The following is a 23,364-nucleotide window of genomic DNA, read 5'->3' as shown; positions in this document are numbered from 1 at the left end:
ATTTTGAGATTTGGCGTCTCTTCAGAAAGTACCGTATTTTTAGGCTATATTTGTGTTTATAATCTTAACAGTAGTATCATTAAACTTGACCGTTATGATTCAAAACCAAGTGTAGCACTGAGTAAAGCCTGTCTCCCCTTGAATCACGTAGCGTAATAACTATATCACAATATGTGAATCCATATGAATAGTTTCTTAATAAGTTTTTAAAAATATACCCATGCCAATAATGGTTGTCACCCTCCCCACCCCAACCCCCCACACACCTCACACCTCACACCCCACCCCAAACCCTCTCCAATAAAAATGGAAGGGGTGACAACAATCATTGGCATGAGTATATATTAAAAAAGGAATGGTCATATATTTGCCTGTATTGTGTATGCTCCCCTCTCTCTCTCTCTCTTCTCTCATCTCTCTCTCACTCCCTCTCATTCTCTCTCCCTCTCTCTATCTCTCACTCTCCATCTCTCCTCTCTCACTCTGTCTTCTTTCCTTTCTCTTCCTCTCTCCCCCTCTCTCTCTTTTCTCCTTCTATCTCTCTCACTTTGTCTTCTCCTCTCCTTTCCTCTCTCCCCTCTCTCTTCTCTCCCTCTCTCTCCTCTCTCTGTTCTCTCACTCGCTCTCCCTTTCTCTCACTCTCTCTCTCTCCTCTCTGACTTGTGTACATGACCGTGTGGTTGTGGTTGTGAATGTGTGTATAACTGTGAATGTATATATTTCTGTGTGAGTGTGTGTGAGGGATATTGTGTGTAAAACTGTGTGTGTATGTCTGTCTGTCTGCCTGCACCAAACCAATCGTATCATGAAGCCTGCTCACAACAAAGGGAGCCAATGTCCAGCATGGCTACATCATCAGCTGTGTTGAAGGATGTATCGGCGTGGAATGTGTAATTTACCATACAATGTTTGTCGGCATAATTTAATTTCGGATCGCATGGTCAATACACTTCTTGTTTCAGGTCGATTCATCTGTGATTTTACAGCTATTGTAGGACACGGTGACTCGGTAGTCACATGGCGGTCTTGTATCTACTGAAGCATAGATATAGTATACACCGTGGAGCTAAACTATGTACCCAAGCCGTGCCTATCACTGACACTTACACACGACATACATCCAGATGAAAACTGACATGTTAGCATTACACATATACACAGGTGTCCTTAACTCAGGCAGTGATAAACACATATACACAGGTGTCCTTAACTCAGGCAGTGATAAACACATATACACAGGTGTCCTTAACTCAGGCAGTGATAAACACATATACACAGGTGTCCTTAACTCAGGCAGTGATAAACACATATACACAGGTGTCCTTAACTCAGGCAGTGATAAACACATATACACAGGTGTCCTTAACTCAGGCAGTGATAAACACATATACACAGGTGTCCTTAACTCAGGCAGTGATAAACACATATACACAGGTGTCCTTAAATCAGGCAGTGATAAACACATATACACAGGTGTCCTTAACTCAGGCACATATACACAGGTGTCCTTAACTCAGGCAGTGATAAACACATATACACAGGTGTCCTTAACTCAGGCAGTGATAAACACATATACACAGGTGTCCTTAACTCAGGCAGTGATAAACACATATACACAGGTGTCCTTAAATCAGGCAGTGATAAACACATATACACAGGTGTCCTTAATTCAGGCAGTGATAAACACATATACACAGGTGTCCTTAAATCGGGCAGTGATAAACACATATACACAGGTGTCCTTAAATAAGGCAGTGATAAACACATACAGGTGTCCTTAAATCAGGCAGTGATAAACACATATACACAGGTGTCCTTAACTCAGGCAGTGATAAACACATATACACAGGTGTCCTTAACTCAGGCAGTGATAAACACATATATCCATCGCTTTTTGTAATTGTTCATCCGACTGTAACCATTCTTCCTAAGGTTTGTATGTTTTGGACTTCTAACAACACTAAAAATATGTGTACGACAACAATGTTTGGAAATGGCTGATTTCATGGAACCTTTCTGTGCAAGAGGAAGTCTTTGAACAAAACCCACTTTCCGGTGAGATGAAGATAAAAACAGTTCATGTATATGGTAAAATATCGTCTTGGATTAGGAACTAGTTCAAACTCTCTTTTTTCTCTTGAACTTGAAATATGTCGATTTCTTATGCGCATGATTTAGATATCCACAGTCATTTCCTCATACTAGTATATTCATGATTATAGCAGCGCGAACGAAGTTCATTCGGATTTGATTTTTAGCTTGACTCATTAATGCAGCATCCAAGAATCCCGGGCGAGTGAGGCAGACAATACCTGAAACTCGTTCTGAAGGAATGTTTTGGTAAGCAGACCCAATTTGGTCCTGTAAACAATATCCAAATCCTTTTATCTCTGTTTTCTGCACAGTGTATTGTTTTACGCGCCAAAAAACTATATCAATTTAGACAATGTTACAATTGCTTTTAATAGCTGTGGGATATAGGCATTGAGTGATGTAATTACTGCTCCTTCATTCAGCCATGTCGACACCAGAACTCGCTAGTCGGCTTCAATGGAAATCCTAAACTCCAAGTTTTTTCATTCCATAATTGCTCGACAGGTGTGCCCTATTCTCATGTTGTGGATTATTTTAGTAGATAAATATCGCCAGTAGCACACCTGCCGATGTCTGGCCTGAGAAACAATATGCCGTGAGATGTTGATTGTCGACTGTGGGGTGACGTACTGCTGTATACAAGGTGTATTCTCGTCCACACCATCACCAGCCTCCCCTCCATCTGGGCCCCTGCCAGCCACGCCACGATGGTGGTTCAGTCTTCTCTTAATGCAGGGTGGTTTATTTACTTAGTCTGTCGCCCGGTCTTACACTGACATGTTTGGCGCGGATAGGCCCAGTAAACATGTAAACACTGAAATATCTTATGAGTATTTGTGATTTACTCTCTTGTATTCCCGTTACATGATGGCTCTACCTTCTCCACGACTCACAGTTCCCGCGTTCCCGTGTAATGTCAACCACTTAGAAACATAGGTGCCTCGCCCGTGACTTTCCCAAACCCTGATAATACAGGGCTTACTATGCTAAAATGTGCCACAGTATATTATGTACTGATAACACAGGTTTCACTGTGTTTATATGATTAGATGTATCGCAGTATCCCTGTACTGGTTGTACAGGCTTTACTATGCTTGGATATGCTAGAGTATAATGTACTGAATATACAGGGTTTACTATGCTTGGATATGCCAGAGTATAATGTACTGAATATACAGGGTTTACTATGCTTGGATATGCCAGAGTATAATGTACTGAATATACAGGGTTTACTATGCTTGGATATGCCACAGTGTAATGTACTGAATATATAGGGTTTACTATGCTTGGATATGCCACAGTATAATGTACTGAATATACAGGGTTTACTATGCTTGGATATGCCAGAGTATAATGTACTGAATATACAGGGTTTACTATGCTTGGATATGCCACAGTATAATGTACTGAATATACAGGGTTTACTATGAATATATGCAGGGTTAATGTACTAATAAACAGGGTTTACTATGCTTGATATGCCACAGTATAATGTACTGAATATACAGGGTTTAATATGCTTGGATATGCCACAGTATAATGTACTGAATACACAGGGTTTACTATGCTTGGATATGCCAGAGTATAATGTACTGAATATACAGGGTTTACTATGCTTGGATATGCCAGAGTATAATGTACTGAATATACAGGGTTTACTATGCTTGGATGCCAGAGCCAATATACAGGGTTTACTAGTATGCCACAGTGTAATGTACTGTATATACAGGGTTTACTAGGCTTGGATATGCCACAGTATAATGTACTGAATATACAGGGTTTAATATGCTTGGATATGCCACAGTGTAATGTACTGAATATATAGGGTTTACTATGCTTGGATATGCCACAGTATAATGTACTGAATATACAGGGTTTACTATGCTTGGATATGCCAGAGTATAATGTACTGAATATACAGGGTTTACTATGCTTGGATATGCCACAGTATAATGTACTGAATATACAGGGTTTACTATGCTTGGATATGCCAGAGTATAATGTCCTGAATATACAGGGTTTACTATGCCTGGATATGCCAGAGTATAATGTACTGAATATACAGGGTTTACTATGCTTGGATATGCCAGAGTATAATGTACTGAATATACAGGGTTTACTATGCTTGGATATGCCAGAGTATAATGTACTGAATATACAGGGTTTACTATGCTTGGATATGCCAGAGTATAATGTACTGAATATACAGGGTTTACTATGCTTGGATATGCCACAGTGTAATGTACTGAATATACAGGGTTTACTATGCTTGGATATGCCAGAGTGTAATGTACTGTATATACAGGGTTTACTATGCTTGGATATGCCAGAGTATAATGTACTGAATATACAGGGTTTACTATGCTTGGATATGCCAGAGTATAATGTACTGAATATACAGGGTTTACTATGCTTGGATATGCCAGAGTATAATGTACTGAATATACAGGGTTTACTATGCTTGGATATGCCAGAGTATAATGTACTGAATATACAGGGTTTACTATGCTTGGATATGCCAGAGTATAATGTACTGAATATACAGGGTTTACTATGCTTGGATATGCCAGAGTATAATGTACTGAATATACAGGGTTTACTATGCTTGGATATGCCAGAGTATAATGTACTGAATATACAGGGTTTACTATGCTTGGATATGCCAGAGTATAATGTACTGAATATACAGGGTTTACTATGCTTGGATATACCAGAGTGTAATGTACTAATTATACAAGGTGTACTATGCTTGGATATGCCACAGTGTAATGTACTAATTATACAAGGTGTAATATGCTTGGATATGCCACAGTGTAATGTACTAATTGTACAAGGTGTACTATGCTTGGATATGCCACAGTGTAATGTACTAATTATACAAGGTGTAATATGCTTGGATATGCCACAGTGTAATGTACTAATTGTACAAGGTGTAATATGCTTGGATATGCCACAGTGTAATGTACTAATTATACAAGGTGTAATATGCTTGGATATGCCACAGTATTCCTGTACGAGTCAGAGAGTAGTCACCAATACACCACGTGAGACACCACGGCCTCACTGTGACATGTTGTGCTCATGTTGAGAGGTGACTGATTTCCAGATAGATGGCATTCCTCGTCATTGTTTTGTTTGTCAGGGGGTCTGTCAAGACCGTAGTCGTGTTCGTGGGTTTCAACAAACAGGTAAACGTATTTCCCCTCATATCACAGCTGACACACCTTGATATACATTGGATAACTGTTCAACTAAACTCACTTACTCATTGTTTGAAACAACTGCAGGTGTATCGTCAGTCGCTGTCAGTAAACATTAAGGGCATCCTTCAGCTCCATTCATTAACATGAGCTCGACCTGTATCTGTACTGTGACGGTAAACAATGTGTAAGAGAAACATAGTGGTTAGGATTCCAGGCGTCTTCTACAGTAAAGCTAAATTCGAGTTGTGAGTTTCCGTTCAATTATTCCGTCAGAATATGCATGCATCCAGACATTATAGTGGCGGTGTGATGTGCGATGTTTGTGGTGGGAGTATTACATACCATGCTTGTTATTTGTTGTTTGGGGTTTTTGTACGCCACATGACAAATATAAATATCAGTAAATAATCGAACCTTGACCAGGCAACACGGTGAGCATCTATTAGCACCTATTAGGAAACGTTGACATGCATTAACCACTTCCACGAGCCTGACCAGGTTATCCCGTTAGTCGCCACTTACAAGGATGGGTTGCTGAAGACCAGTTCTAACCAATTCTCACGGGCATTTGTATGGGTTTAAAGGGTTTAGTAAAGAGGTGTTAAGTACAATAATTAGAGTTGGTGTGTCATATACGATGACTTTTATTTTTTTGTATTACACTGTGATATTTGTTACGCAAAAGCAACACAACAATATAATGAATGAACGAAGAAAGAGTATTGTTGAAATATAGCATAACTACAGTGATAATACGGTTGACGGGTTACACACGGTGCCGGCTAGTCTGTCTCACAGTCCCTGAACCATATTAATTTCCCTACTGCCAAGCCCTCTCTGCAGTGCTAAAGCCCTAAATAAAGCAAGTCTAGATTTCCTCAGGTTCTGAATCTCTGGTCTCTATAGGACTCCTTTTCAATATAAATTGGCTTGTTTGTTACTATCAAAATTACAATGTATATATATTCAGAGACTAAGCCTTAGTCTAGGTGCCGGCAGACAAAGCGTCATATACAGTGATCATAGTGAAAGTATAATATGCAGGTAGTATAGCGGAAGTGTTGCATATGCACGAGGATTATAGTTAAACTGTAATCTACAGTTAGTATAGATAACTGTTATTGACAATAGTGATTATAGTTAAACTGTTATGAATAATGTTTATTCTGAAGTTTACTATAGACAGTTAATATAGCTAGATTGTAATACAGTTAGTATGGTGAAGGTTTTATATACAGATAGCATAGTTAAGTTAAATACAATTAGTAGTGTAGTGCACGATAATTAGGTTTGGGTGTATCTTAAGATTATATAATAGTTCAGTTCAGAGGTAAAAGTTACAGTTTTCATGCTATTATCACGTATGATGGCGAACATACTTTGAAGCACTACTTGCTGTTCATTATACATGCATGTGTTGGGAAGTCTGCTGCCAAGTGCTGTGTGGAATAGAAGGGGGAGACTCCACTTCTCTAGCTAGTTGTTAGTGGCGTTACAAGTCAGTTTCCTCGTGTGTAGTGTAGGACGTGTGCCGGTTTGGTTGTGCTCACATTCCGGGCTCGCGTTATAACACAGCTCAGCAACATCTCCAGCACGGGGACACGGAACGTTTGAACTCAGCAGAGCTTATCTCTCAACAATTTGGGTGTAAGACGAACTCCTGCTTGTTTGAAGACGGGACCGGCAGGACGAGCGTCACGGGTCCCCGGGTGGTCGCGTCACGCCGCGTTCCCTCCATTGCCCCAGAACGACCCACCCCCTCCCTCTACCTATCTTAGTTGTTTGAACTTGGCCGACAGAGCTGTACTTCCTAGGCAGACTCTCAACTTGCTTGTTACAGCGCGATGCTGGTTGAGAAACCTGGTGGTGTTGTATTGGTAGTATTCACGTCACTCTTAACGTAGATTCACCGACTCGGTAATACTGATCCATCTGATACTCACCGTTCTGTATACTGTCGATTATCATATTGTTTTAGGGTATTCTGTTGTAGGTTAAGTGCCCTACTTGTAAACAGAACGCTGTTTATCCTGAAAGTATCGTTCCATTTGAAGTTGTTAACAATTATCCGTATTAGCGTGTTAGAGGGTGGTTACACATAGATATTGCAGAAAACAAGAAAAAAATACAACTTCACAGTCAGTTGCATTATTGTGTAACACATTTTTTGATAGAACACCTTATTCATCTGAATAAACTCAGTTTGAATTTGTATATTTTGCTATTGTCCCCCACAAAGGTGTAAAGTGCTGCTTCAACTGGCTTCCCGTGTGACCAGCCCAACACAGATTGATAGTGGACATTTTATTGCGACTTTTGCCATAAACAGAGTGACATTCATAATAAGAAGATCATAACAATATATTATCCGTCATAAACCTCTTAATAATGCTGCTGGTCATAAGGTAGCCTGACCATAAACCACCTTTCCACAACGAATGGTGTATACAGTCTGCGAGTGTGTGTTTGGTTGGTTTGGTTTGATGTTTAACACCACTCAGCAATATTCCATCTATGTGACAGCAGTCTGTAAATAATCGAATCGGGACCAGACAATCCAGTGACTGACATTATGAGCATCAATCTACGCAGTTTGGATACGATGTCATACATCAACCAAATCATTGGACAGACCACCCGACAGTCGCCTCTTAAGATAAGCATGCTGCTTAAGACCAATTCTAACCCGGATCCTGACGGGTGCGAGTGTGGAACAGGAGAGGAGAGGATGGGTGGGGAGGTTGCCACCCTGAGTTGGAAGTATGAGGTATACTGGCGCCGTACTTTTCATGTTCTGTCATACTACATGAGCGACGCATAGCCTTACAGACCGCCGCCATATAGCTAGAATTTTGCTGAGTGCGGCGTAAAACTAAACTCACTCACTCACTCACTTACTGCATCATTATAAGTACTGGGTAATACTGTATGTACACGGTATCACAGCCTGTACACACTATTCCTCTACATACACTGTTTCTCTCTGTATTCACTTCATTCCTGGAAGGAGCCACTACCTTTTAGTGCGTGTAGAAAACCATAATCTGGTGCTGGCTGGCACCCTGATGTACAACAGACTCGTGATCCATGCACGGCTTGTTACATCGCATTACTTTATCCCTGTGTCATGCACGATTGTATGTCTTTGAAAGTGTTGGTCAGTGGAGGTATATCTGGGACTACGGGTCCTCCATTACCAAACCTCAGCACCTCGTGTTCCCCCGTCGCAGAACCCAGTGATTCTCTGATTCATACTACGAACACCTTCAGCGTACTTATTTAGTCAGATATACTTTTCAATAAGCATACTTTCATGCATTGTCAGACGGCTGGAATGCTGTAGTGTGGTTGAACACTGCCTGGTGTTCTCGTGCTGTGTTCTCGTAGTGTGTTCCAGTGAGAGCGGGTTCCGCCATGGAACATGCATGGAAGCTATCACTATTACTCTAGTGTTGATACTTGTATCTCATTTCCGTCGCAAGAGACCGTTATTATCAGCACGTGGTGTAGGTGTCAGCGATCGGCCGTCATTGTGAAGCGAACACCTTCCTAGGCTCGGTCTGTCTGCCCAAGGGGAAAAGGGAACTGGCCGATAACATTTTGATAACAAATGAGTTTATTTATCCACGGGGCTGAGTGGGTTTGGTTCCATGTACAACAATAGCTGCACACATCGGTAACCTGTTACATTGGAAGATGATGCTCAATATGTTTCTCATCGCAGTATGTCAAGCGAGATATGTACCACCTTGCTAGAGATCAGCTATGAGGCAAGGGCAGTATAACGGTAGATACTCACCACCTTGCTAGGATTCAGCTTGACGGCCAGGGTCATATAACGGTAGATATCCACCACCTTGCTGGAGATCAGCTTAACGGCCAGAGTAGTTTAACGCTGGTATCCACCACCTTGCTAGAAATCAGCTAGGAGGCCAGGGCAGTATAACGTTAGATATCCACCACCTTGCTAGAAATCAGCTAGGAGGCCAGGGCAGTATAACGTTAGATATCCACCAACCTGTTTGAGATCAGCTTGACGGCCAGGGTGATATAACGGTAGATACTCACCACCTTGCTAGAAATCAGCTTGACGGCCAGGGTGATATAACGTTAGATATCCACCACCTTGCTAGAAATCAGCTTGACGGCCAGGTTGATATAACGTTAGATATCCACCACCTTGCTAGAAATCAGCTTGACGGCCAGGGTGATATAACGTTAGATATCCACCACCTTGCTAGAAATCAGCTTGACGGCCAGGGTGATATAACGTTAGATATCCACCACCTTGCTAGAAATCAGCTTGACGGCCAGGGCAGTATAACGTTAGATATCCACCAACCTGTTTGAGATCAGCTTGACGGCCAGGGTGATATAACATTAGATATCCACCACCTTGCTAGAAATCTGCTTGACGGCCAGGGTGATATAACGGTAGATACTCACCACCTTGCTAGAAACCAGCTTGACGGCCAAAGCAGTATAACGTTAGATATTCCACCACCTTGATAGAAATCAGCTAGGAGGCCAGGGCAGTGTAACATTAGATATCCACCACCTTGTTTGAGATCAGCATGGCGGCCAGGGCAGTATACCGTTAGATATCCACCACTTTGCTAGAAATCAGCTTGACGGCCAGGGCAGTATAACGTTAGATATCCACCAACCTGTTTGAGATCAGCTTGACGGCCAGGGTGATATAACGTTAGATATCCACCACCTTGCTAGAAATCTGCTTGACGGCCAGGGTGATATAACGGTAGATACTCACCACCTTGCTAGAAACCAGCTTGACGGCCAAAGCAGTATAACGTTAGATATTCCACCACCTTGATAGAAATCAGCTAGGAGGCCAGGGCAGTGTAACATTAGATATCCACCACCTTGTTTGAGATCAGCATGGCGGCCAGGGCAGTATAACGTTAGCTATCCACCACCTTGTTATGGATCAGCTTGACCGCCAGGGCATACTCCGTTACATGCATATCATATTACAGAGATCATCTTGACGACAAGGGCTATAAAGTCGGATCTTTAGCATCTCGCTAGAGTTCAGCTTGAAAGCCAGAGGATTGGCGTCAGATAGGGGAACATATCTGTTATACACTAACTCCATACCCTAGAGCATGCTCAAAATACTACAGCAATACCCCGAACAATGGGTCAGTGTGCATTTGACTTCCATTGTCAGGGTCCATGGTGAGTTTGCTGCCCAATCTGCCGAGGACGTTAACAGTCACGTTACCATCTCATCACTGCTGGTAGAAGAAAGTCATATTTCACATGCCTTGGGAGACCCTACCGACTCTCCATGTGAGGGGAGGGGTCAGGCAGCCGGACCAGTGCTGAGTAGTGTGGGTACTCGTGATATAGATACTGTTTAAGTAACAATGTAGCGAGTCCGCGTGACATGAGGTGATGGAGGGTACATCATCATGCTTAAGTCGACAGATACCTCTTCTTGTGTCATACTCAGTGGGAGCAGACAGAAGGAAGCTGGGGTTAAGCCGGCGTTAACCTCTGTCCCCCACAGAGTACAAGCCATGAGTACTGGGAAACACTGGCTCACAGTGGGTGTGCTTCAGTCAGATTACGCGAAACAATTATATCATCTTGTCATGTCATAAGTCTGTCTCACGGTCCGTCATCCATATTATATTAATGTCCTCCATTCCTTACTGTAAGGAGAAAAACCTAAATGAAGCCAGTCTAGATTTTCACCAGGTTCTGAATCGTTTCACCTTACTGACGCACTTTTTCCAGTCTAAATTACTAAATTAAGTTGTTTTTGTTCTATCAAAATTGAATTTTTTCAAAACTAAGCGTTTATCTAGGTTATGTCACTGCATGAGTCGTGATCTGTGGGGACTTTTCTTGGTTTCCTCAATTATTCTGTGCCAACTTTATGGACATCAACTTCTTTTATTTCGTTAGCACTCACGTCTGTGTCAACTTTATGGATATCCATAAAGTTTGTTCAATGTTGTACTTCCCAACTTCTAATATGCCACTGAAAGAAGGCCTGTGGAAACAGGAAACCTGTATAATATGATTTCAGTATTATCTTTAAAGTGTCACTATCATTTTGGATATCACACACAAAATAACTTTGCATGTACCGTCTTTCCTTGTCCTGGCTAGTTCTGAAGCATATTTTGTTCATTTATCAAAAGGTATGTGTGAGTTAGATGATAACTCATCGACTTTTCACAGAAGGACATCACTGGCATTTTTATTGAGCCTTCATTGATGATACACAATCCCAATATCAAGTAGAGAGGCAGCCCATGCAAGTCTAGAATATGTGGCAAATCTAGATTTCCACAGTTTCAGGTGCAGAAAGTCACTGGGCTCCTTTTCATTATTTTTTATGTGTTTTTAACGAACAGTATTTTTCTGTAAAATTTGCTCATTTCAGAAACAGAATGTTAGTCTAGTAGAGAGGGTGTATTTGGTGTAACAGACCTCGGAATGTGGCATTGCAAATATTGAATAGTTAGACTGTTCATCATGACATACCCCTGTCATTCGCGTAAGCTGACTTTAATGATATAACTGATATATTTTCTCTGACTTGGCATCTTGGCGTGTCTTTGCCCACCTGTCATGATATTGTTGGTATTGTTGGTATTGGTGATGTCGGGATTTGGCTCGGCTGTATGTCTCTTTTCGTCACATAAATCGACTGGTGTTTGTGTTTACAGTTCAAGTACTGGTTCGAGAACCTGACGTCCCTGAATACCTCCCTGCTGTATAACCCTTTACTAAGCATTCCTACCCAGGGCTGGATACCGCACGGACAGACAGGTACGTGGACAGTGTTCTCTCGTACACACGTGCAACAACAACACACACATCTAACACACCAAAATACGGGCAGCTGATATAAACATGCAATGTACGAGTAACGCTACCCTTTGTGTCATTACCAGTCACAGAAGCCCTGGGTCTGCCATTTACTGGAGGTGGGTTTAACAGGCAGGGCTTCAGCGATTGGTAATGTCCCAAAATAAAGCGTTATTGTTATTATAGCTGGAGTGTAAAGACTTTGTCATTATTATGATAGGCGATGATATCTGTAAATCAATCCCCTTAAGATGAATACAACTTTTGGTGAGCAGAACACGACAGAGGTCAGTGTGGCCTCGAATGACGTCATCAGCCATAGTTGGCGCTTCAGTTCCGTCATCATGGGATCAGTTTTGGGGCTAATTGAGGCTAAGTGTTGTTTTGTCTGGATATTGAAAGTGTAATTGATTTTGAAAAGAATGGCAGTGACATGATTGCTGACTTGCTGCTGGAAGATAAGAATATCAGACTCATGCAATCGCTTCTATTTGCGTTTCCTCATGTAAACCACTATTTTTTCTTGTAAATATTTCCACGGAACCATATGAACCCATATGTCATCTCTCTTAGTTAGAGACACACTTGATCACGCGATTCAATAGAGCCGTACCGACCCACGATTCTTCATTGTCTACGCCGTCGATGGTGATGCGACTAGCTGTACAATCCGTCCGCTCATGTCGATGATCTTGGCCGTCTCTTCTGTCTAAGTACGGTTTGTACGCGAAGGTAGTACATAACGTGTTACAAGGTCATTGATCGTCGTCTCTACGATAATGGTCCTGACCGCAGGTTTACACTAAAGGGGCATATAGTTTGCACGTATAGTTGAGTCAAAGGAGAATTTTGTTGTACTTTGGAGACATAGAGTTTGTTAGATGATTGGAGTGTGCTACTCCCCATCACGTCATGTACCATACAGTATCAAGCTTCTTAATATCGCGTGATTCCGCCTCTATTCTCAAAACAATCCCGGATTCGACGAGGAATACTCCTAATCAAACGTCCAATGTCAACTTGATTCATTCTGTGCCATTCTTCCTTCAGGGAAGCGCAGTATTCATTGCGAGTGGTCGGATGTTGTTGACGGTGACACATGAGATAACAGACATGCGTGATGGGTGACAGGCCTGGACTGTGTGCTGGCCATGGTATGTTCTCCAGTTGGAAGTACTCAGTAACAATAGGACCCCTGTGTGCTCTTGCGTTGTAATCTTGAATCACAAAACACCGTCCATGTCGTGACGTGTGGCTCCAGGATGTCATGGTACTACTGCCCAGTGACACGTCTGTGAATAGCATGTGGAGGTGTTCTGCCAGTCACAGTGATCCCAAACTACACCACAACTGAGCCACACTCAAAACAATCGTTCTGTCTGACGTAAACGGCATGAAAACACTCATACCGTCTGTCTGTGCCATACTAGTCCAAAGTAAACCTTGATTCATTCGAAAACAGAACGATTGGTCGACGACAATTGGTCCAGCGCTGCCGCAGTTGACACCATCAATACTGTGACGGTCCGTCAATCGTGGGATAACACATGGACGTCGGACAACAAATAGTCTCTCGACTCACTCCAACATCTGTACATCTGTGAAGTTCATCTCCAGCATGAGCGGCACTTTGGTCTCAGTTTCGTAGCACAGTCGTTCTGATCAAACGGTTTCTTTCGCTAGTTGTCGCCCTTGGTCGACAGGATCCATGTTTGCCATCAACGTTACTTGTCAGTCGATACCGTGGTTATAATCTAGTTATTACTTACTGCGAAACGTTATGATCTTGTGCCACTATGTTCTGTCTTGTTCCAGCCTGCAACATGTCAATTGTTGTAGCCGTTCCTGACGCCACAGACCCAGCATGTCAAAATACCTTCAGTTGCGTTTCACTGTAAATTTCGAATTTTACCCTTACCATGTTTACGTGCACATCATAAAAACGCTTGCACGGAGTTGACGTGTTTGCACGAAATTCAAAATACGTTGTGAATGGAATATTATTTTTCTTACTCTATATACAATCATAGAAAAAAAGTATCACCCAAACATGGATTATCCAAGGAAAAGATCTCAATGTTATCTTGTACAATGGGGTTCCAGAGTCAATGATGGCATAGTGCCTCTTCTGGCGGAAGAGTGTAGATCCATAAGGTCTGCGAGAGGTAGTGAGAGCCGGGGGAATGACGACGTAGAAGGTAGATGCCTGTTGGGTGAAAGGACAGAGAACATATGTGTCTCGAGGAGGATGAAAGGACAGAGAACGTATGTGTCTCGAGGAGGATGATTGGATAGAGAACGTAGGTGTCTCGAGTAGGATGATTGGATAGATAACGTAGGTGTCTAGACTAGGATGATTGGATAGATAACGTTGGTGTCTAGACTAGGATGATTGGATAGATAACGTAGGTGTCTCGAGTAGGATGATTGGATATATAATGTAGGTGTCTCGAGTAGGACGATTGGATAGATAACGTAGGTGTCTCGAGTAGGATGATTGGATATATAATGTAGGTGTCTAGACTAGGATGATTGGATAGATAACGTAGGTGTCTCGAGTAGGATGATTGGATAGAGAACGTAGGTGTCTAGACTAGGATGATTGGATAGATAACGTAGGTGTCTCGAGTAGGATGATTGGATAGATAATGTAGGTGTCTAGACTAGGATGATTGGATAGATAACGTAGGTGTCTCGAAGAGGAGGATTGGATAGAGAACGTAGGTGTCTAGACTAGGATGATTAGATAGAGAACGTAGGTGTCTAGACCAGGATGATTGGTTAGAGAACGTAGGTGTCTAGACTAGGATGAAAGGACAGAGTACGTACGTGTCTCGAGTAGGATGAATGGATAGTGAACGTAGGTGTCTAGACTAGGATGAAAGGGCAGAGAAGGTAGGTGTCTCCAGTAGGATGAAAGGAGTAGGGTGTCTTATTAGTGAGGACAACATGGCAGTGACTTCAGTCGTGTGAGGGCAGAGCATGGCGTTGGTTACAGTTGCGTGAGAGCAAAGCATGGCGTTGGTTAGAGCCGTGTGAGAGCAGAGCATGGCGTTGGTTAGAGCCGTGTGAGGGCAGAGCATGGCTGTGCTTAGAGTCGTGTGAGGGCAGAGCATGGCGTTGGTTACAGTCGCGTGAGAGCAAAGCATGGCTTTGGTTAGAGCCGTGTGAGAGCAGAGCATGGCGTTGGTTACAGTCGCGTGAGAGCAAAGCATGGCTTTGGTAAGAGCCGTGTGAGGGCAGAGCATGGCGTTGGTTAGAGCCGTGTGAGGGCAGAGCATGGCGTTAGTTACAGTTGTGTGAGGACAGAGCACGGCTCTGGTTAGAGTCGTGTGAGGGCAGGGCATGGCGTTGGTTAGAGTCGTGTGAGGGCAGAACATGGCTGTGCTTAGAGTCGTGTGGGGGGAGAGCATGGCGTTGGTTAGAGTCGTGTGAGTAAAGGCAGGGTCGTGTGAGTGAAAGCAGTCGGATCTAGGGAAGGTGACTTTTGTACATTGTGTCCACCGATCAACCTGTGAGAATAACTGATGGCTGTAGGTGTAGCTGGTGCAGTGTATTTCACCACATGATTAAACACGCTGCAATAGAGCAAGATAAGACATGTTGACGCCACATCACACGTCCACCTGTAGCAGGAGGGGTATGTTGCGGGGGCACGGCGTTATAAATACGTTCTGTTTGGGGGACAGCGGAGTCTCAGGTCATACCCTTTCTGTGATGATTACTTCCCCTTTATGTCGTCTACAAACACCTGCTCAGGAAACTCAAGAACGCGATGAAATGCAAATAGAAATTTATTGAGCTTGGTCATGGTTTTAGAAGTGTTCCATTGTGTGCGGAGAGGAGTGTGTGTATATGATGTATGTGTGGGTTGCTGCGGGCCAGGGTGTAATTAACTACAGAGGTATGTGATGGAGGATACTGGTCACCAGTCAGTCCTCACGGTCTTCCTATTATCTCGTTCATTAATTATCAGTGACTGGATGCGACTTAAAATAGAAACAGAGCAGCTAGAAACATTGCACCTACAAACTAGATAAGGATTCAAGTCTTGCAATGACACATCGAAGCAGAGATAATGAAAGGGCTTACACTGAGCACGGAACAGACAGACATGGTGAACCAGTCTTAGTAAACTTCCATGGCGGACCCGACCATTGATTTCCAGAGAGTTACAGTATAAAATGTACGGGCGACCAAACCAGGGCCCACCCTACTGTGAGTCAATATACTCACGGTTTATAATATACCCACACGTGACGGTATACGCTGGTAATACGCTTTTTCTTAGCCTGTATCGTAACTGCTGTGGTTATCCCAGACAACACACTATGTACAGCGAACACCTGAAAGTACAACTGTACAAATGTGTATACACTTATTTGTTAGAAGCAGAAAGGTGTTGCAAGAAAGTGTTATGCTAAGAAAATAATGAAAGTCCAGATTAGATTAACCCCAACATGGGCAACGGCCATAACATCCACCAGAGGTCAATGTCGCCGCGGGCTAAAGGTCATAATCGCGTTGACATAGTCTAAAGTCAACATCATCTTGATCTAGTCTTAAGGTCAAGAATCGTATTCGAAAGGTGAACAGGACCTACATCTAGCCATGATGGTCAACGTCCAAAATAACTAAAGGTCAACCATGACCTACATATACCCTACCTAGTCAAAAAGTCAGAAGGTCAACCTGACCTATTATATACCCAGTCCAAAGGTCAACTTGACCTTTGCCCAGTCTGAAGGTGAAAATAAATGTGCATATCCTTACTGTAAAGGTCTAAATGTCCTATATATACGAAGTCTGAAGGTGAAAATACATGGGTATATTTTCAGTCTACAGGTCGATATGTCTCTCTCTCTCTCTCTCTCTCTCTCTCTCTCTCTCTCTCTCTCTCTCTCTCTCTCTCTCTCTCTCTCTCTCTCTCTCTCTGTATATATATATAATAGGACACCCACACTCTCTCTCTCTCTCTCTCTGTATATATATATAATAGGACACCCACAGTATTGACGAGGAGGAGTCAAATTAAGCTGCAGTCTATGTAATCCATAAACTATGTAATACCACTCAAATCATGAAGAAAAAGCAATCATTTCCGGGTTTCTAGAACAGCTGATATTGATATTTATATTTGGATTATGTCAGTGTTGCAACATTTCCTAAGCCGCTCCTTAGAGCACCTCCCGGATCGCCACATTTGCCTCTACATTGTCCCCAGCCTCCCTGTCCCTGCTCGATACAGGCTCACAGAATCAGAAAATGTAGGACTGATAAATGCAAGTAAATTGCCCATCCAATCCCTATCCTCTCTCTCGGCCCTTTTCCAGCAAAAAAAACAAAACACACACACACACACACACACACACACACACACACACACACACACACACACACACACACACACACACACACACACACACACACACACACACACACACACACACACACACACACACACACACACACACACACACACACACACATCGTCGCCTCTCTCCCCTCCCTCCCTCTCCCTGTTCTCCCTTTCCCTGTTCCTACCCACATCAGTGTTTGACAACTGCAACGTGAACTGCACTTACGTCTCAGTCGAGGAAATGGCGCTAAGTAAATAGTGCTCCCCTCCGTGTGGTAGACAATGCGTGTTTGTTATTCTACCCCAACTGTCTGCCTGGCGCGATAAACAAGCCTGCTGAATCATTAAGTAAAACACCTTGTATATTTGTCTAGAAATGATACACAGAATTGGGAAACACGCCACATCCGGGGAAATTACGCCGGCTAACTTTTATCGTGTGCTATCGGCCAATCATATCATCGCGGCCTGCTGATTTAACAAGCATCAATTTCAAGCAATATTTTTTCTCAAATTACCCTTTTACGCCTTAACCCTACGTGCAAGGCAAGGGGATCCTTTCCAATCGGGATGCCGAGTATGTGACTGAATCATTCGATCTCCGCGCTATCTCCGGCAGCAATGTACACCCACCGGGGTCTATCTCAGCTGGGACGGTGCTAGACACGGCTACAGGGATGTTCTTCCACGGCTGTGTTTCATCCACAGAAGAAGCAGCGCGACTCTGTCTCCACGAACTGCTGGGAACGTCCTAGCCGATAGACAGTGTTCCTTCTCCAGCTCCCAGTTCTCGTTTAATCTCGCGTACAGTAGTCATGAATTGAAGTTATATAGAATGAATACGCTACCTATTATTTGTAGGGGTATTGGGCTTGGGAATAGCATTGGGATTAGCCGAGACTCAATAATCACTCAGCTTAGTAGTAACTTAATAGAAAACCCATATCTTTCCTTAGTGCATGAGTATTATAGTTCTTCAGCTCACCTGACTGAAACAAAGACGACCGCTTTATCCGTCTCTTTGTACGTCCAGTTGCCTTTCATCTACTTGTATGGGAAATTGCCTCTTAAACGATAGTGTCCAGATGCCGCGGTTTTGTGTGAATCGTCTTAATTAAAGTGTCTTTAGAAAATACCTACTGGGTTCCGATCAGATTTGAAATATGTAAATCACCCGTTCTTCTTTAATTGCCATGGAAACCAAACTGAATTTCTAACAAGAATTGTACGAGCGACATTGGGAGACTGCCACTTTCACCATCGTATTTCTTCAAATATCTGAGAGGACAGTAAAACAGGGTCAAGCAGGTCAAATCTGTAAACGGACGGCGGGTCAGCACTTTGGCCAATTTGAGAGGTGTTTCGTTTAACTCATTTCCACTGTCTCCGTCAACACACCCATCAGTTCTTCGACTGTCCTAGCAAGAGTAAGGAACCTACAACCTTTTAAAGAAAGGTATATTTCTTGTGACGGACTACTTCGAGGTTACATTACTCTTTTAGGCCCAATAACCTTTGACCACTGTCCTTTGCATTTTACCGTTCTCTCAAGTATCTAATGTGATAATGCTGGACTAATGACGGTGAAATCTGTCATTAACTTTAATCTTTGGAAATTTACACTAATTCTTCAATCTGCTCAGCTGGGAAAGGTTTTGGGTCATATTTTCAAGAACCACAGGGTGCTGTAAACGTTTAGTTATAAACTATAAGATCCAATGTTGTTCAAGGCACCACGACCAGCAGACAACCTCGCTGTCATAGAGGTAACTATAAAATATTGTTTGCTGTTTCCTTGATTCTGATCCACCAGTTCTCATTTATCTCACAATGTAAGCCGCAAAATAACTGACAATATACATTACAAAACAATTCTTTATAATTCAGGTGAGCTACAGAGCATCGTAGCTGTATTATTAAAGAAGAATCTTTGGGGTTTTTTATTTTAATTGTATGGCATTGCCATTAAATCTACCGGCTATCATGATTGGCTGTTATAAGAGCCATGTTTCTACCGCTTATCTTGATTGGCCGTTGCAGATGTCAAGCTTGCTTTTCTAATCTTGATAGGGCGTTACAAAGCGTTTGGAGCGAGGCTTATCGTGATTAAGATTTCCTCATGTCAGAAAGTGGTATATTCACGCACCATAACAGACTAGAAAGCTTCTGGAGCGGTATCATTCCACGATCTGATTCCTGTCTATTAAAGCGACGAGAACCTGGAGCCCCATGTCACTTCTCCAACAAAACAAAGGGAGGAAATGAAGTTTCATGTACAAGAACCCGTCAAATATCACACTGTCAGGCTTACAATCAGCGAGAAACATTATGTGTGATGTATGTTGTCTTTCATTGATATATGTAGTGTTTTGTGATGTGTAGATGCAGCCTATGACACGGGGCTCAAACACGCCAACACTGTTGTTTACATAAACTAGAGAAACAATGGCCACCAATAACGGCCAGGAATATGCACTCAAACACTAACCGTTTCGTATAAGAACGACATTTTGAGTAACGCAGTTCTGTATATTTGCTCAGTGAGGAATGAGATTAGGATCAAAGTTACTATTGGATGCACTTAACTTGTTTAAATTGCTGCCGCTATTTCACAACACTTCTACATCAACTACCAATCCTTCAAGGACCATTTGCAGAATGAAGGGATTTTCTTTGAATTCAAACAAGAATTTGGAAATAAAATTGTTCTCTTTTCTTGTTTAATCATGGGGATAATATTTATTCTGAACCTCGTTGATTACAGAAGTTGCAAATGCAATTTTAGTGGCGCTAATATAAACTGTATGTGGGAAATGTCATACATCTCGATAAAAAAACTGCCTGCGAAAAGGAAGTACACACTTGAACATAATATTTGAAAAAAGATTCTGACGTTAATAAAACCAGAATAGGCTAAAACAATCGCCGAAACATTAACTTAACTCCAAAATACAATTATAATACGTGCATCAAACATCATCATCCATCAACCATTCATTGTTTCATGCTCAGCCTCCATCAAACAGCAGTGTCTACTTCATTATTCCCAGCAGTTAACATCAAAATAACAAAGAAAAACATGTTCATTGAAACGAATACCTGAGTGTGAATAACCCACGGCGTAGAAACCATCACAGTCTGTCATATGTCGCCAGTTGAAAGCATCTGTTATCTGGTATGTTCCAAAAGTTGACAACTTTACGGAGGGCAGATCCGCAATATGCACTGTTCACCTGTAATGCTGTACAGGTAGTAACATTTTACGGTACGTTATACACTGGGTGGTGAGTACGTTCTACACTTGGTTGTGAGTACGTTATATACGGGGTGGTGAGTACGTTATACACTGGGTGGTGAGTACGTTCTACACTTGGTGGGGAGTACGTTATACACGGTGTTGTGAGTACGTTATATACAGGGTGGTGAGTACGTTATATACGGGGTGGTGAGGACGTTATACACTGGGTTGTGAGTACGTTATACACTGGGTGGTGAGTACGTCAAACACCGGATGGTGAGTACGTCATACACCGGATGGTGAGTACGTTATACACTGGATGGTGAGTACGTTATATACTGGGTGGTGAGTACGTTATACACTGGGTGGTGAGTACGTTATACACTGGGTGGTGCGTACGTTATACACTGGGTGGTGAGTACGTTATACACTGGGTGGTGCGTGGTACGTTATACACTGGGTGGTGAGTACGTTATACACTGGGTGGTGAGAACGTTATACACTGGGTGGTGAGAACGTTATACACTGGGTGGTGAGTACGTTATACACTGGGTGGTGCGTACGTTATACACTGGATGGTGAGTCCGTTATACACTGGGTGGTGAGTACATTATACACTTGGTAGTGAGTACGTTATACACTGGGTGGTGGGTACGTTATACACTGGGTGGTGAGTACGTTATACACAGGGTTATAATTTACAGTGGGTGATGTGTCTAGTTATACGACTGGTGATGTTTTGCACAGTGCAGTTGGTTAATTATAAGTATTACACTGTACAGCTGATGGTGTGTTAAATTGTGCAGTTGTGAAGTATTCGACTGTACAGTCGTGGCGTATTGCACTTTGCAGTTGGCGATGTGCTAAACTGTACAGTTGACGATGTTAAACTGTACAGTTGGTGAAGTTTTACACTGCACAGTTTAGTGTTTTGGGTATCAACCTCTGTATTTGTAATTCAGGTGAACCTGAAGGAGTAAGAACTGACCCTGAAACGTCTTGATTAACAAATATAGAAGCTGATATCCAAACAATGTGTTCCTGGTGTGTATCACTTCTATGTGCCCTGCAGTTGTTGTTGTTGTTGTTGTTGTTGTGTTTCTCAGGACAGTAGTTGGTATGTTACATTTAGAGTGTGTATGTTGCGTTGTAAGGTGGGGCCTCTGGTTACGTTTTGCAGTTAGTGCCGTGGTGTTCAGGAAAGGTTTATTCTTAGTGTTTCAGATGTCTATACCCTGTACGGGGAAGGAGAAAGGCGTGGCATCCCTCCTGCTGGGACTCAGAATCTACAACAACAGAAGCGGTCTCGCCTTGGAAGGCACGCCGATTTCTTTCACTCTGAAGAAGGAATGTCACGCATTTGGTAAGATCTTACAACGTCCTGTTGCAGAATGATCTCAAAAGATATACAGGTAGTTTAAACAACGCGCGACAACCGTGCGTTACATGTAACATCGGTTGTGATTATTGTCATATTCCAACCACAATGCGTTACGGTGCTCCGAGTGGAAACAAGTCGTACGTGCGATAGATACAAGTTTGAACTATATACAGGTATATATATACATGGAGAACTATGTCAGCACATGGTAGCAGTTGTGCTGCTTCCCACAGCACCGTGTCCTGTTACGCTAAGTGTCTCTGGACTAAGGCTTATGTATCCATGATCATCTGCCAAGGATTAAGTCATAAATGTTAACAATATTATTTAAAGTGAAGAGACACAGATGTAGGTTGGGTGGTGATCATATGTCATGGCTACATAGCAATTAGCAGCTGGAAATAAATGTTCATTCAGACAATGGTTGCCCTCCAGTTGCTTTCTACATCTTGTGCGTGTTTTGTTTGATATTTCAGTATATATTCTCCACAGTTTAGCTCACCATCCTCGGGAATTTGACAGTTTTATAGTACAAACGACTCTGTCTTAGCAGATTACTTATGGATGTCTGAAGAGTTTCGTGGCTTCTATTTATTGCTGTGTAATGTGAGATACATATGTGAGAGGAGCAAGGGCGGCGATCTCACTCGCCAATAACATGGGTTCAGTAGTTCACTGTTTGGCCTTAAACTGGACACAGACACGGGGTAGGTGGCTTCCTTGAAGGTAATTACCTGTACAGGTGGGTATTGCCTTCACCTCCCTACTTTATAGTGATAGGAAGAACGATACTGTATTTAAAACACACGTGTGGCAGTACATTCACTGTGCACGAAAAGTAACCCAGCACATATAAATTTTACAAAGCTAAATGTAGTATCTACCGTGCATCATTTAAAATGATGTGTAGTTTAGTCCTTATGGTTTTTCTCAACAGTTCCATATTAGTGGGACAACAGGTCTGATCATCTATGGTGATTAGGGATTCATTAGATCAGTTATCAAGGACTATCTAATGTAACGTATTCCCTAACAGAGCTGTGACGTATTATATCTTTCTATCGGACCTTTTCGACAAGATCTCACTAATGTAATGTATTCCCTAACAGAGCTGTGACGTATTCTATCTTTCGATTGGACATGGTCGACAAGATCTCACTAATGTAATGTATTCCCTAACAGAGCTGTGACGTATTCTATCTTTCGATTGGACATGGTCGACAAGATCTCACTAATGAAATGT

At 42.4% G+C, this 23,364-nt stretch overlaps 1 protein-coding gene across 3 annotated transcripts in view; it reads left to right on the top strand.

Annotated features, from left to right (window-relative positions):
• Positions 1–23,364, top strand: part of LOC124288104 (wnt inhibitory factor 1-like) — a 97,477-nt gene that overhangs the window by 46,501 nt on the left and 27,612 nt on the right. For all 3 annotated transcript variants that reach the window (XM_046724684.1, XM_046724678.1, XM_046724671.1), the window contains exons 3-4: positions 12,002–12,104; positions 21,957–22,103. In XM_046724684.1, coding sequence (XP_046580640.1) covers positions 12,002–12,104; positions 21,957–22,103 — 250 coding nt within the window. The remainder of the gene's footprint in view (positions 1–12,001; positions 12,105–21,956; positions 22,104–23,364) is intronic.

The sequence above is a fragment of the Haliotis rubra genome, unplaced genomic scaffold (assembly GCF_003918875.1).
Source record: "Haliotis rubra isolate DU_JTF1 unplaced genomic scaffold, ASM391887v1 Scf111, whole genome shotgun sequence".
Lineage (NCBI taxonomy): Eukaryota > Metazoa > Mollusca > Gastropoda > Lepetellida > Haliotidae > Haliotis > Haliotis rubra.
The sequence above is the reverse complement of the archived record's forward strand: the minus strand, read 5'-3'. Positions and strand labels throughout refer to the sequence as shown.